At 40.8% G+C, this 17,360-nt stretch overlaps 1 protein-coding gene across 1 annotated transcript; it reads left to right on the forward strand.

The window, feature by feature from the left end:
- Positions 1-306: 306 nt before the first annotated feature.
- Positions 307-15,431, forward strand: LOC106578050 (prefoldin subunit 3). The gene is made up of 6 exons (XM_014156615.2): positions 307-572; positions 954-1,078; positions 11,480-11,546; positions 11,782-11,880; positions 12,148-12,286; positions 14,922-15,431. The coding sequence occupies exons 1-6, from the start codon at positions 492-494 to the stop codon at positions 14,996-14,998; spliced, it is 588 nt and encodes a 195-aa protein (XP_014012090.1). The 5' UTR covers positions 307-491; the 3' UTR covers positions 14,999-15,431.
- The last annotated feature ends 1,929 nt before the right edge of the window (positions 15,432-17,360 follow it).

The raw sequence follows: 17,360 nt of genomic DNA on the forward strand, positions 1-17,360 counted from the left end.
GTGTTACAGCACTACTTTTGGTGTCCCCCTCAGGAATTGCTCTTGAGAAAATTTCATGTAATTGTCCCCTCCAAAGTGGATATCAGATTTTCGCCCCTGCACTAGCCTACTACATAGGAAATGTATATGGTCTTCCAATATATTTATTTAACCATGTCAGCCTAGTGATCGAGGACACAAGGAAAAGAAGTAAGCCACTTCACAAGCGCAAAATCAAGCTTTCAAGACGGGCACCAAAGATGGTGGATAAATAAAGATGGCTCACTTTCGCCGTTTACTATATATAAAAAAAAGTCAGTTCCGGTCTACTTAACGCCCGAGGTGTCAATAGCTGCTGGGTCAGGTCTACTTAAATCATTAACTTTCATTGAACCAGAAAAAGAACAGCAAGTGGGGTGTCTCGCTTACTCGTCCGTCTCTGACGGACAAGCTCTTCAGTAGGAACCCCACGCCCAACTTCTACGTAACGAGAGTAGAAAGTCCTTTCCAAGATGGCAACGACCATAGACAGCAGCAATGCCGTACAGGCGACAAGCAAAAAGCATCTCGGAATCCCTGAAGCAATATTTGTGGTGGGTAAAATATGAAGTATATACACAGTGTGTCGCTTATAACGTTACTTTGTGAAATGAGGCTCTCCAAAAAAATATTCGCCGTTGTCTAGCCTCTATGCTAGCCTGTCACAAATGCTAACTAAGCTAATGCTAGGTAGCTAACGTTATCAAGCAAAGTGGTGCTATGTTCATTTACATCCTTTTAGGGAAATAACGCCGACGAAGCCCATTAGCCGGCCTGGCTACCTATCCAATTTCTCTTGTCGTCCAAATGTAATTAAACAGTTATCTAACGTTAAATACCTTGTATGTCACCATATGTTTAGTATGAGAATGACTCGTCTGATATAACGTTAATATTAGCTAAGATAACTAACGTTATTTTGTCAACGGTTGTAGGAGGATGTCGAGTCGTTTATGAAGCAGCCAGGCAACGACACCGCAGACGCCGTACTGAGGAAACTGGATGAACAGTACCAGAAATACAAATATATGGAGCTCAACTTGGCGCAGAAGAAACAAAGGTAGGCCCCACGGTGGACCAGTACAAAAAGTATGAGACCGTATGCACTCATTACTGTAAATCGCTCTGGATTATATATCTCTCTCTCTAACTAGGCAAGTCAGTTAAAAACAAATTCTTATTTACAATGACTGCCAACGAGTACTCATAAATTGTTGCTAGTGGTTGTACTAAATTATCCTCATAGGTTACTTTTGTTTACATTGTGAACAGTCACAGCGGTCGCGTTAATGCAGAATTCTGTGTACACGCAGAATAAACAAAAAAATGTAATGCATAAGAAATATCTTTCTGCGTTTTGTAAATGCCTATCTACATTGCCTCTTATTGTAAGTTCTCCTCGGCATCAGACTAACTTTGTGCTTCAGTTGCACTTCTCCACTTTGAGAATTTACAAATGGGCATCAGCAGACAACTCTCTGACATGTGTAGCTACCTTTCTCTGGTACTTTTCTCAGTGTAGCCTACTTTTCTCTGGTAAAATGCAAGATTAGCCTCAAGCAAAACATGAAGAAATGTAGCTGGCTACATTCTTTCCATGAGAAACATTAGAAATATGATGGCCATGCATTGGTTTTGCAAAATTACCTTGCTTTTTCAGTGTAAACTCATTTACTTGTGCCTGCCAGCCAAATAAAGTTGCACTTATGTTGTCTTCTGATGAAAATGAAACTGTTTTCTGCTGAATGTGTTATACTAATGTATTTTATGTGAAGGAAAACTACAGTTCCACGTCCCTGATCCTCTATTGAAGAAAAACAATACTGACTTTCAATATAAAATGCAGGTGAAATGGTTTGAAACGTGATTTTGTGATGGTCAGCATTATGAAAAGGCAGATTTTCTGAACTCTAATACTGACTACACCGCTCGTGTCGCGGGCGCGAGCGTTGCAAAATAAATGTAAGAATATACGCTTTTCAATTATTGCACCCACACTGCTCGAGCGCTCCAAAGAACCGTCTGCGTTGCCAAGGGCTAAAATAGAAGCCATTCCTATTTCTGACGCAGATCGCGCTGCCTCTCCCATCTCCTCATTGGTTTATAGAAGCAGGTAGCCACGTGCCATCTTCTCATTGGTTATACCCACGTGGGTGATTGAAAGACGAACTGTTTTGCCGGTTGTCGTGGAAATGCTATGAAAGTGTAGATGCCGATCACCATATAAGTTCAACGATGAAAAAGCCTGGAAGGAGGAGAGATGACTAGAAACGATTCGGTTGATCGTTTTATGTGTGGATTAATTGTCGGAGTAGAGGACCTTGTGCATTTCAGGTAAAATAACAACTCAATGTTTATATCCCAGGACAAATTAGCTAGCAATAGCAAGCTAGCTAAATAGGACAAACTAGCTAGCAACTGCAAGCTAGCTAAATAGGACAAACTAGCTAGCAAGTGCAAGCTAACTAGCTAAATTGCCATACATGTTTAATGGTTTTCGACCGGTCCCCAAATTAATGTAATTGGTTAAGAGATTGTTTTGATATTTTAACCTCTCTAGGCTAGGTGGGACGAATTCGTCCCACCTACGTAACAGCCACTGCTATCCTGTGGCGCGATTTTCAAAACCTTAAAAATCCTATTACTTAAATTTCTCAAACATGACTATTTTACAGCCATTTAAAGACAAGACTCTCGTTAATCTAACCACACTGTCCGATTTCAAAAAGGCTTTACAACGAAAGCAAAACATTAGATTATGTCAGCAGAGTACCAAGCCAGAAATAATCAGACACCCATTTTTCAAGCCAGCATATAATGTCACCAAAACCCAGAAGACAGCTAAATGCAGCACTCACCTTTGATGATCTTCATCAGATGACAACCCTAGGACATTATGTTATACAATACATGCATGTTTTGTTCAATCAAGTTCATATTTATATCAAAAACCAGCTTTTTACATTAGCATGTGACGTTCAGAACTAGCATACCCCCCGCAAACTTCCGGGGAATTCGCTAACATTTTACTAAATTACTCACGATAAACGTTCACAAAAAGCATAACAATTATTTTAAGAATTATAGATACAGACCTCCTCTATGCACTCGATATGTCCGATTTTAAAATAGCTTTTTGGTGAAAGCACATTTTGCAATATTCTAAGTACATAGCCCAGGCATCACGGGCTCGCTATTTAGACACCCGGCAAGTTTAGCACTCACCATAATCATATTTACTATTATAAAAGTTTCATTACCTTTTGTTGTCTTCGTCAGAATACACACCCAGGACTGCTACTTCAATAACAAATGTTGGTTTGGTCCAAAATAATCCATCGTTATATCCGAATAGCGGCGTTTTGTTCGATGCGTTCCAGACACTATCCGAAATAGTAAAGAAGTGTCACGCGCATGGCGCAATTCGTGACAATAAAATTCTAAATATTCCATTACCGTACTTCGAAGCATGTCAACCGCTGTTTAAAATCAATTTTTACGACATTTTTCTCGTGAGAAAAGCGATAATATTCCGACAGGGAATCTCCTTTTCGGCAAACAGAGGAAAAAATCCCAAAGGCGGGGGCGGTCGGGGTCACGCGCATAAGCCAGTGTCCCTTGATCGGCCACTTGAGAAAGGCGATAATGTGTTTCAGCCTGGGGCTGGAATGACGACATTCTGTTTTTTCCCGGGCTCTGAGCGCCTATGGACGACGTGGGAAGTGTCACGTTAGAGCAGAGATCCTTAGTAAATGATAGAGATGGAAAAGAAGTTCAACAAATGGTCAGACAGGCCACTTCCTGTAAAGGAATCTCTCAGGTTTTGACCTGCCATTTGAGTTCTGTTATACTCACAGACACCATTCAAACAGTTTTAGAAAATTTAGGGTGTTTTCTATCCATATGTAATAAGTATATGCATATTCTAGTTACTGGGTAGGAGTGGTAACCAGATTAAATCGGGTATGTTTTTTATCCAGCCGTGTCAATGCTGCCCCCTAGCCCTAACAGGTTTTAACCTGCGTGTCATGATCGCGTTTGGTGTGGGGGGACAAAATACATTTATGCACGATGGAGCACGAGCGCAGCCGGTTTGGGTTCCTGTGTAACGTGACCCCTGAGTCAATGTAGCTAGCTAGAGTATCTGCCAGCTAGGAGTAGCTTCTTGACTACATAAATCTTAGTACAATAACCAGTGGTGTATAGTCGAGACCATTTGCAACCAAAATCAACTTAACTTCTCATTCTTTAAATTCGCAAGATAGAATGAAGGCCCGCGTCAGCCATAGAGAATTGAACCTCTGTGATTCTTGAGCTTGGACGCTGCCATTGGACGTGATTCAACATGAGCACAACACGGGCAGTGTAGCAACTTTAATTGATTTTCAAAGGAAGCAATTCCTCTATGGCTTTAGTGTAGCTGGGCCGTTACCTAGTAAAGTGTGCCTGTATTAGGAATGTGACAAATGGAAATATTCTCTTAACATTTAAACTGCCATTAAAAAAAAAAAATGGTTTTAACATTAAAGCGATATGAAAAATTCATGACATTCCACATGAATTCACAATGCAGCTGCTCTACTGCCAGCAAAGGTTTAGGTTTCACCTATGTCCCTTTCAGTTGGTTAAGCTTTGCACCTGTGCTACCAATAGTGTACCTCAATTCCACCACACAAAGTTTGCAATTCCTTCTTATTTAACTTCTCAAAGTATTGCCATACAGGCTATTTTTTTTAGGTGAGGGAATGCAAAGAAATGATTGACATAATTTCTCAAAGTTTTTACCGACAGATGTAGCCTATTCAATATCATTGTAGAGTAGGCCTATGCATAAAATGCATCCTCCTATTGCAACGTCTGAGACACACATTGTCTCAAGAAAATGACATTTTTTAAAATACCCTCAAACAACAAGTTAGCCATACCAAATTTCAAAATAGGCTATCACATTTTTACCGGTGAAATCATCAAACTGCATGCCAATCATTTGATCTCAATCAATTTCATGGGAATATGAGTTCAGGTCTTCTTGAAGTACTGTTTCGTCAGTGAATTAGAGCAGACGGTGTTAACAAACCAGTAGATTTTCTTGTATTTTGTTTCAATGAAAGCATCTATCCTCCCTAGTGGCACACACTGTTGGGTTTTGGCCACATGATATACTATTGATGTACTAAAAAATGTACTATTCAGCTTCATATAAGAAATGACTGAGGTGTTTTTGGTGTAACATATTATAATCATACTATGCTACAGTAGGCCTATATGCTATTATATTTGGTTCTGTAAAATACTAATAAATTGTTATGTGATATTGCGAGACATTGATTCATATTGATTAACCAATAGTAAGTGATTAGTAGGACTATTAGGCGTAGGTAACATATCTTCACTACTATTTTAATCGATTTGAGTGCCGTTGAAATCATGGTGCTGGTCACATATGCCACCCACACCCATCTGATTCAGAGGGGTTTGGTTAAATGCGGAAGACCCATTTCAGTTGAATGTATTCAGTTGTACAACTGACTAGGTATCCCCGTTTCCCATATCATTCTGGGTTCCACTGTGTAAGAGTCCGTGGAGTTCTATGAACATCAAGGCAGACAGGCTGTGAATTTGGATCCTAGATCTCATTGGTGTGATTAACGTTCATGCGGTGGATCAGTTTGTCTGCATATGCCATAGAGGTGGTACGTTTCTATAAGCTCAGCTTGGACAGTAGGGTGAGTTGAAAGTGCATTGTGCATGGACGATAGCTGTTTTAGCAACCCCTGGTAGAGTTTTCTGTCTCTGGCTCTTCTTGATACGTCGGATTTGGCACGCTCAAAGTGGTCAAGCCTCCGACCGACGGGCCTCTGCACACACGCCTACAGTTATTCATCATTTGCACCACCACCAGAGAGAGAAGACAGGGAAGAAACCACAATTTACCCACCTAATAGGCTGATATAGCCTACACATGTATTTAGTTTGTCATTCTATAGTTTATGGAATTTTATGATTTAAATCTAATTTAGCAGAATAAATTATCCGGAAATACTTTCACCAGCTCTGTGTGTTCTCAATAGAGGTCGACCGATTATGATTTTAATGCCGATACCGATTATTGGAGGACCAAAAGTCATACCGATTAATCGGCCGATTATTTTCTTCTTTTTTAGAATGACAATTACAACAATACTGAATGAACACTTATTTTAACTTAATATAATACATCAATTTAGCCTCAAATAAATAATGAAACATGTTCAATTTGGTTTAAATAATGCAAAACAAAGTGTTGGAGAAGAAAGTAAAAGTGTAATATGTGCCATGTAAGAAAGCTAACATTTAAGTTCCTTGTTCAGAACATGAGAACATATGAAAGCTAGAGGTTCCTTTTAACATGAGTCTTCAATATTCCCAGGTAAGAAGTTTTAGGTTGTTGTTATTATAGGAATTATAGGACAATTTTCTCTATACGATTTGTATTTCATATACCTTTGACTATTGGATGTTCTTATAGGCACTTTAGTATTGCCAGTGTAACAGTATTGCTTCCATCCCTCTCCTCGCTCCTACCTGGGCTCAAACAAGGAACACATCGACAACAGCCACCCTCGAAGCAGCGTTACCCATGCAGAGCAAGGGGAACAACCACTCCCAAGTCTCAGAGCGAGTGACCTTAGAAACGCTATTAGCGTGCACCCGGCTAACTAGCTAGCCATTTCACATCGGTTACACCAGCCTAATCTTGGGAGTTGATAGGCTTGAAGGGGTGGGTATAATTTGTGGAACGTTCCAACAGGAATCTGTTCCAAAAAACGTAAAGTAAAAGGTTGCCAACCAACAACGCATACAAAGTAGCAACGCCTACAAACCTAGCTAACTAGCTGCCGAATAGGCATCAACTCACCACGTAGCTTATTCTTAATGTTTGTCCATAGGTGTCACCAAAAAATTAGAGGACATCAACAACCGGTATAGGCCAATTCAAAAAGTTCTTTATTATAAAACAAAACTATTAATTCTAAACAAAAGAATGAGGTGTGGACATGTCATAATGTAGGGTGTATGTAAGGTGCACGGATGCGTGAATATGTGTGTGTAAACATGACTGAGTGGAAACTAAATAAACCAACAAAGGAACAAACAAAACAGGATCATACCTGGAGGAGCAGGGAGAGAGAGAGGTTAGTGGAGCAGTTTGTTAAATACCCTGAGCCCAGGTGGCTCCAATCACTAACGACCTTCCTCTGCCTGCAGGAGGAACAGCCCCTGCACTGCAGAGGAGGAGCCGTGACAATAGGCTACCAGAGTGAGGACAGACATTTTTCGGAATAAACGTGATGAGTAAAAAACGCTATGAAATAGACCACTCCCTACCCGGTATCTTATTCTGCCGCTATACAACCTTGTTATTTACGAAGTTTTGGGAATAGATTCCTGTTGGAACGTTCCACAAATTATACCCACCCAGGTTGAAGTCATAAACAGCGCAATGCTTGAAGCACAGCGAATGGCTGTTTGAATGAATGAGCCTGCTGCTGCCTACCACCGCTCAGTCAGACTGCTCTATCAAATCATAGACTTAATTATAATATAATAAACACACAGAAATACGAGCCTTGGGTCATTAATATGGTCGAATCTCGAAACTGTTCCGTATTTTATCTAACGGATGGCATCCCTAAGTCTAAATATTCCTGTTAGGCATTGATGTTTATGGTTAGGTACATTGGTGCAACGACAGTACTTTTTTCGCAAATGCGCTTGTTAAATCAACACCCGTTTGGCGAAGTAGGCTGTGATTCAATGAAAATGAACAGGCACCGCATCGATCATATGCAACGCAGGACACGTTAGATAAACTAGTAATATTATCAACCATGTGTAGTTAACTAGTGATTATGTTAAGATTGATAGTTTTTTATAAGTGTAATGCTAGCTAGAAATTTACCTTTGCTTCTTGCTGCCCTCGCGTTACAGGTAGTCAGCCTGTTAATCCTTGTGGAGTGCAATGTAAGGCAGGTGGTTAGAGCGTTGGACTGGTAACCGAAGGTTGCAAAAACGAATCCCCCCTGAACAAGGCAGTTAACCCCCGGTTCTAGGCCGTCATTGTAAATAAGAATGTGTTCTTAATCTGACTTGTCTAGTTAAATAAAGGTGTACAGGACTTCGCTGCTGTCACTTGCCTTTCTCAGCCATTTTCCCAACTGTTAACGATGATAACGTAGTGGTGGAGAGTTGACTCCAAATAATTGACTCCTTACACGTCGACTCCTATTTCTGAGTGTCAAAATGTAAACTCCTTAAGATTCAGTATTTTTGGAACATAGGAGACTGATTAATTGCTGTACTTCCGAGAACAGAAACACTTGCATATTTCATAACGAGCTAGCAAGGGATGGACGGACGGAGGGAGGGAAGGGGAACTGTATAGTCAGGTCGGCCACCAGTCAGAACCGTGCACTAGGCCTATCTATCATTACAAAATCAGATTGGGCACATTTGCTATATAACGCAACATTTGTTTTGTGACAAACCCATCAGTAGAGTTGAAAATGTAATGGAAACCCATTTAACTTGTATTTTTCATTCGGTACATGGGAATTTAATGGTAAAAAGGTTTACGTTTATCGGACATTTGAGAACTTTACCGGTCACCCATATGCATTGGGGCTTCCACCCAGCCAGCGGCATCAATAAACGCGGGATATTGGCCAAATTGGCCACATTTACGGGACCTTAACAGTATAACAAATTACAAAAACACTATTCCTTATGTTTCCATGTGTATCATATAGACAACTTTATAGCCTATTGTTTCCTAAAACAACAATCGTCCTCCACACGGTTCAGCTGTCGGAGATTTGAGCACTAAATGCATCAGGGTATTGCATGCATAGGCCTTTAGGCTTTGGTCTCCACTGTATGATATTAATATTAAATAAATATAAAAGACAAGCTTAGGCCTAGCCCCAGAGTGGCATGCTACGATACCAACATTATTTATTTATCCTTGTCACATATACAGATGTAGGTGTACAGGAGGAGGTCAATTTGTTAATTTATCTTTAATTTTTTTAATAAAGAAGCATTATATTGTTAGATTATAGGAGTAACTCTGGTAAGCCTAAAACATTCTTCCTCAAGTTCAACTGTCAGAGTTAGTTGGAGCACCGGTGTGCACAGCCTTCATATTATAGGCAGTATAATAGGCTAATAACCACACCAAATCTTAACAAAAGTTTCTAAACTTTATTAAGGTAATATCAAAATTAAATCGAGCCATTGTTTATAGGGAAAATACGAGCAGGATATATATTGCGGCAAACACATTACAGTTGGAACTGTATTTCGCCAAAGAAAATGACTCAACAGAACACAACAAAACACTTGCGAGCTGGTTTAAACCTTCACAAAAGTTTTGAACAAGCTATATTGCCGTATTAACCAAGAAAGACTAGTGCCTACCATACCCAACAAATGACAGCAATAAGCAAATGATATTTATTTTTTACGACAGGCCTATGTTAAACTAAATATGGAGCACACAATTTAAAAACACAGATCAAACTTAATTTAGCCAACAAATATCTCAACAGAATGAAACAAAACATGTTTAGATTAATAAATACGCCTACAACAACGATATACAATAATGATGATGAAACAGATAAGGAAAAAATAAAGTTACAAAATGGCATCCTACCTAAAAGGAAGTTGCACAGTAGCCGTGCCAACGCTCTTCTCATCTTTGTCCACTACAATATTAACACTTGTCCATACAGAGGACATTGCCCCTGTAGGCTTCCCCTCTGGGGGAATTCCGACCTGAGTTAAGCGCCTCGTAAATGGAACATAATTCACTTTTTTTTCCCCTCTATGCATATTCAAACTTTGAACTTCAGCATGAGAATAGCACGCTTTTCACCCACTATTCCTTTGGGGTGGAGATGGAATTAATTATGTATGTACTTTATTTTTCCGATAGAAATAACAGCGTTCTCCAGGCACTGTCGTTTACAAATGGATCAGAACTAGGTAATTGAGTAAGCTGTTTGAATACGGGGATTGTAAATATAAATTACACTTATTTTAGATTGATCAGGGGCGGCAGGTGGTTAGAGCGTTGGGCCAGTAACTGAAAGGTTGCTAGATCGAATCCCTGAGCTGACAAGGTAAAAATGTCATTCTACCCCTGAACAAGGCATATTCCTAGGCCGTCATTGTAAATAAGAATTGACTTGCCAAGTTAAATAATAAATATTTAAAAAATATATTTTACCATCTAATCGCTGAAGACATGTGAAACCAGTCATATGGCAGCAAAACTGAAGCATATCAACTTTCACAAAGTAAAGTTTTTGAAATCCTGTTCCATTATGCAGAATTGAAATTGTACGGCATTTTAACTTTCTTAATTATAGACTCCCCCAACTTTCTGTTTCCTATTTTTAACATGTTAAATATTAGTTACGATCAGGATAGACCGTCAGTAGGCCTAATAACACATTCAACTGCCAATTTACTGTTAGTTCCCTTCAGTTGGTATAGTCTACATTATTTAATTACATTGTTTAGTTTAACTTTATTTGCTTCATTTCTCAAGAAGCTGATTAAACAGCATGATCATTCCACATTCCACCTTGTGCTGGTGGACAATATAAGGCCACTAAAATGTGCAGTTTTCTCACACAATGCCACAGATGTGTCAAGTTTTGAGTGGCATGCTGACTGCAGGAATGTCAACCAGAGCTATTGCCAGATAATTGAATGTTCATTTCTCTACCATAAGCCGCCTATAACATCGTTTTAGGGAATTTGGCAATACGTCCAACCGGCCTCACAATCACAGACCATGTGTATGGTGTCATGTGGACGAGCGGTTTGCTGATGTGAACAGAGTGCACCATGGTGGCTGTGGGTTTATGGTATGGGCAGGCATAAGCTACAGACAACGAACACAATTGCATTTTATTGATGGCAATTTGAATACACAGCGATATTGTGACGAGATCCTGAGGACCGTTGTCGTGCCATTCATCCGCCGCCATCATGTTTCAGCATGATAATGCACGGCCCCATGTATCTGTACACAATTCCTGGAAGCTGAAAATGTCATAAATTAGGCATAAATTCCTACATCTGAATCGCCGACTATAGGCATACTCTCTAACTTTCATTTTACTAAAATAAAAAATGCAGCCTCCTTCAGTCAACAGTAGCCCAAGGCTTCTCTCTCGTGCGTGCGCTCTCTCGCAGCAACATGCAAGGAGTGAGGGAATGGTGCCGAAGCACGAACACGGGATGTAGCCTATGATATGCAGCCCCGGCCAGGCTACAGTTTTATTAATCTTTTTTTTTTTTCATTTATTTTATCAGCCAATAGCCGGCAATTAGCGGCTAAAGGAAACCCTGAGATGTAATACAATGATTCTAATTCTTCTATGGTGTTTGTCGCTGCGATCCTCAGGTTGAAAAGCCAGATCCCACAGATCAAGCAGACTCTAGAAATCCTACGACACATGCAGAAGAAGAAGGTAAACAAACAAATGTGGTGTTTACTTACTTTGTCTTCTCCTCAGACCTTGCCAGCCCGTCCCCGTTTTCTCCCTACTCCTCCTCGGCCCTAACTGTTCAATGTTTGCAGACCTGTAAGCAATATGGTGGAAACTATGCTGGTTATCCAGAGCCTTCAGAGGGGAGGGACTGAGGACAGGAAACCACTGTAGAGTATTGGGTTTCACCCTGTGTCCCACTCCTCTCATCCAATAGGAAACCACAGACCCGATGGAGACACACTTCCTATTGGCTGACAACGTTTACTGCAAGGCGTCAGTCCCGCCCACCGACAAAGTGTGCCTGTGGCTAGGGGTGAGTACTTTGGGATAGGTCCTCCAGTGGCTAGGGGTGAGTACTTTGGGATTGATCCTCCTCAGCCTGTGCATGTATATCCAAAGTGATGTTCTTTGGACTGACCCACCTCCCAACCTCTTAAATGAAGGCTAGAAGGAGCCTTGTTAGGGACAATTCCCAGTTTCTCCTAGGAAGGAACCATTAAGCAAGCAATAGTAAAAACTACAATATACTACCATTCCATACTCTCTAACCTCCCTTTCTTCCCTCTATCCCCTCACCCAGGCCAATGTGATGTTGGAGTATGACATCGATGAGGCCCAGTCTCTTCTGGAGAAGAACCTAGCGACCGCATCACGCAACCTAGACTCCCTGGAGGAAGACCTGGACTTCCTCAGAGACCAGTTCACCACCACCGAAGTCAGTATCCTTACGCCTAAATATAGGCCCACTCAGCCCAGGGACTATGGGTGAACAGGCTCGGAGGCTGGAGAAGTATGTGATGCTGCCAAAAGTGTTCTGAAGTTCCAAAAGTTCCAGCAGTGCAGGGGTAGAACAAAAATGTGTCTGGTGGTCCGCCAAGAGAGTTGGTAAACACTGATTTTAGTTGAGATGTGAACTGTATCCTGAAGCCAGCATACAGGCCCAGGCAGCGTGGGTTAATAGGCCCATAGGCAGCGTGGGTTAATGGGCCCATGGGCAGCGTGGGTTAATGGGCCCATGGGCAGCGTGGGTTAATGGGCCCATGGGCAGCGTGGGTTAATGGGCAGCGTGGGTTAATGGGCAGCGTGGGTTAATGGGCCCATGGGCAGCGTGGGTTAAAATAAAAACATAAAATTATAGCCTATTCCTACCGAGGCGCATTTTCAAGATGCTAGAGAGTTCCACATGTTGCCTACGACTGTGTCTCTCTGTGTGCCACTGCAAGTCTGCTGGCTATGGCCAGCCGAGAGGGCACAGCGAGTAAGTTAGGCTACAAAATAGATAGCCAATTCGAAACATTGCTTTTAGCTTGGTTAGTTAGCTCACTCGTTAACTAAAAAGCTAACTGTTTAGCTATTAAGTGATTTTTGTCAAACCGTAAAGTGCAGTCTCTTCATAATTCCTCTAATCAAAGTGTGCCTGTTTCTCTGGGCCCTGCTGCGGTGATAATGAGCAAGACACTTTTTTTTTTCTGCCTTTCACACTGCTCCTGTAGAAATCAGATGTATATCTAATAACAAAAACACAGCTATCCTGTGTAATACTCAGGGCCTAAAATTAACACCTGCCGCCTGCCAAACGCAGGTAGATTTTGGCATGTAAGAACGTCTAATTCATCAGCCAGGTTGGCAGGTGGTAACACGCCGGGCCCTACAGTGTGAGCGTTTTTAATAAAAATAATCACGTATGGGGACAAGTGCAAGCTATCCCACCTTACGCAGAAACACTGCCTGTCTGTGGGGCTGTGAGTGCTGAAAGATTTCGTTTTTCTTTAAGAACCAATGGACACAGACATACAAGTTGTTCTAATTTACTCTAAGTCTACAAAAGTGACACTGTCCTCATGTTTCTTGGCTATTTACATTGTTTAGTTCACAAGCTAGGTTGCTTTTCAGTGTTTTAGTTTGCTCCTACTGCTAGCAAAAAGAGACATCTGGCCTCTAGTGACATTCTCACATGCAGTGATTACTCAGTGGCCCTGTTACCAAGGTAACCTTAAAGGGGCAACTTAACATTTTTTTTGTTAAAATACTCAGGTCACGGATAATTAAATAAAATCTTACTAGTAATGCATTTTAGTGGCCCAACGCTCTAACCGCCCCAACATTACTAAGCATGCTCATCTGTTTTATTGTGTTTCTTTGTGTAATTGTGGCAACAACAAAATTGGCTGGTAAAAAAATGAGTGGTGGGTAGATTTTTTTTAATTTTTTTAATCTACTTGCCACAGTGGCTGGTATGCAAAACAGTTCGTTTTAGGCCCTGGTAATACTTGTCACAGTTGAAGAGAAGATGTTATCAGCTTTATGCAGGTATGTATTTAAAAACAAATCTATATTCTCAGCTGTCTATTTTACAACAGAGATATTGATATGGAGAGCGTGAAATGAGCCTCGGTCTCATTGGGTATTAGGCTATGACATCAACATCTTTATTTAGGACATCAATAATTACTTTACTGTTAGATTAAAACCTGGCTACTTCCAGTGAAAATTAGATTTAGAGGAAGTGATCTAGCTCATGTGTTTTGAGTTTCCACTTACCCAGCTGGTGAATTAGCACCAAATATATTAGTGCACATAAAGTTTTCGGCAAATTAATCTATATTTAACAAAAAATATTGACCTATTTTTAACACTAAATTATAACAACAATAGTCTAATTGTCTACCCAAAATTTATGACGATCACTGGATTAGGTTGCTGTGCACATTATCAAAATATCTTCAATCATGCATACCTGCCTAGATGAACCAAGTTATTTGAATACCATCTCAGTAGTCAATTGCACTTCTTTATTAAAGCACTGTGAACGGCATTCGAAGATTATTAGCCTACTCTTTATTTCTATTGGTGATGGTGTGAAAACAAATGCGAATATTAGCAGGTTTGTGGCGCACGCAGACCTCCCATTGGTATTAAATTGCATTTCAAGTGGCATTAGAAAAGGACTTCAGTCTTAAATTCAACCTGATGGAACCTACAGATACCCTGAGTGAAGAAAGCTGTGATACAATGTTCTCTGTGTGTCAGGGATGGTTAAACTGGTCTTTGGGTGCTGCCTTGTCTTGTGGTTTTATGACTTGAGGCAGTTTATGGTCTGGCAGGGCAGAGTTACTGGTGCAGGTGTGGCAGACAGGTGTGTCAAAGCAGGGAAAGTAGGGTTGTGTTCAGTAGACACGAACCAGGAGAAAATAACATTTTGAAACTGAGTTACTTCGTGTTGACAATTGGATCTTGTTTCAACTGTTGGTAAGTACTGTTTTGATAGACTGGTAACAACAGTGTTTACAGTGCTTCTGAAAATACTAGACAAAAATGAGAAGTGTGTAATCCTTAACCCATCGCCTCCCTCAGACATGGCACGAGTCTACAACTTTGACGTTAAGAGGAGGAGCAAGGACAACCTCCTTAAATCAGTCAAGAAGTCTTGAGAGAGGGGGACCCCCCCCCCCACAATAAATCCCCCCCCCAGTAACCCGCCCCAACTCCATGTTCACATCTCTAGTCTCTACAACATGTTTGTGACCTAAATGGCACCCTATTCCATATTTAGTGCACTACTGTTAACCAGGGCCCATAGGGTAGTGCACTACATTTAACCAGGGCTTATAGGGCTCTGGTCCAAAGCAGTGCACCACAGGAGGTTGTTGGCACCTTAATTGGGGAGGGCGTGCTCGTGGTCATGGCTGGAGCGGAATACTCCGTTCCAGACATTATTATGAGCCGTCCTCCCCTCAGCAGCCTCCACTGCAGTGCACTGTATAGGGAGTAGGATACCATTTGGGATGTGGACCAAGCGTTATTCTATTGATTTGTTACTTTTTAAAGTATTTTTTCAAGTAAAAAAAGACAAAACAAAAGTTACAATGGCAGTTTTTTGTATTCTTCTTTATTAAGTACTAATATTTTTTTATCCCCCTGCTTAGTCTTTAGGTTGTCACTGTCCGACCTTTCTTCCTCCTCTTGTTGTTTTCTTCCATTAAGTTGTTGAGTACTGCTTCTTCTTCCAAACTCTTATTGACGTTGATCTTTGCTATATACTCGTTTGGTGCCTTAGTTTGCTTTCAGAACACCACCCGCTATTACATTACCCATAATCCTCGCTGGGCAGGAAATGGGAGAGGAGGAGGAGCATCTCACCAGTTCAAGCTGACACCTTCCTGTGATTATGAGAATGTTTAAATGTCGAGCCCACTCTCTTGTAGGTTCTGTCCCTCACTCCTAGTCCCACGACTGCCTCCGAAATGGCACCTTATTCCCAGAAGTAGTGAATAGGGTCCCATTTCGAATGTAGTCTCTTCTGCTGCCTGTCTGTGTTATTTTATTTTCCTCCTGTCTTCCTTCCTCCTCTCTGTCAATGTATATGTCACGTTGTATTCATTAGAATACTTGAGTGGAAAAAAAGAATGACAAACAAAAAAAGAACATTTTGGGAAAGCGAAATGTACCTGCTGGTCTTGTGTTCTATTTGTGATCTGTGTTTGGTGCCAGTCAGTATCTGCTCTTGTTAATTCCTTACACAATAGTCATGCAACAATAGCTATGTTTTCCATCAACTTGTCCACTTTTTAATTTTTTTTATTGTTGTATTATTATTTAACAAGTTGGCAAAGAAAAATAGCCTGCTACTGTGTGTTTCCACTGAACAAGATTGTTGAGAAACTGCTGGAGGAATATAGTAACTAGGTTTCGAACAGATTTTTATGCGAATATTCTAGAATCCGCATAGAGAAAATATGCTAATTTTTCTAGTGGTAGGCTATGTTTCCACCAAATGGACTTGTTGCGTATAAAAAAACAATGGGTGATGATGGTGCACACAAAATACATTTTTGGTTAAGTTTTCATGCACCGAATTTTTTATTTTTTTTGAAAATCTAAACGTTTTCAACTCGACCGATAGTTTTGTCACTAATCTGTTGTGTTAAATAGCAAATGTTCCTATTCTGGTCATGGCACCTGCGCTCCAGCCAACAGCTCGCAGGTAGTGTAGTTCATTAGGATCCCCATTACGGGCCATATATTATCATGCTGAAACATGAGGTGATAGCAGCGGATGAATGGCACGACAATGGGAACAAATTAAATGCAATTCCGTTAAATACACAACACATCAGCTGTATGTGGCCAGGAGAAAAAACCTTTCCAAGCCAAACCGCTACACACAGCCTAGGTCGTCGTCACCGTATTGGCTAAAATAACCTCAGTCAGCATAGCTGACAGAACTAACGCGTTAGTAAACCCGCTTCATGCAGTAACCGTACAGTCAGTAAGCAGTTACACCGCGGGCCCCGGTGACAATAAATTAGTAGTACCATAAACTTACCTTGATTTGGAAGAGTCAGCTAGCTAACATAGCATCCCTCTGAGCAGGGTGATTCAGTAGGCTAAACTAGCTAGCTAAGTGGGGGGGAAATATTTCTCTCTTGCTTCATTTTGAAAGAAATTAATTTGTTCAAAACTGTTCAACTATTGTCTTTCTGAGTCAACTACTCACCATATTTTATGCAGTGCAGTGATAGCTGTAGCTTATGCTGTCAGTACTAGATAATTATCTGATCCTTTGATTGGGTGGACAACATGTCAGTACATGCTGCAAGAGCTCTGATAGGCTAGAAGACGTCCACAAATTGTCATAATTACTGTGTAAGTCTATGGAAGGGGTGAGAAACATGGGGCTCCAAGGTTTTGTATTGAAGTCAGCGTCCGTCTGGGTACAACATCTGTCCTCCAGCTACACCATGGTGCTACCCTACAGAGTACTGTTGAGGCTACTGTAGACCTTATTTGCAA

This window comes from Salmo salar, chromosome ssa18, assembly GCF_905237065.1.
Source record: "Salmo salar chromosome ssa18, Ssal_v3.1, whole genome shotgun sequence".
Lineage (NCBI taxonomy): Eukaryota > Metazoa > Chordata > Actinopteri > Salmoniformes > Salmonidae > Salmo > Salmo salar.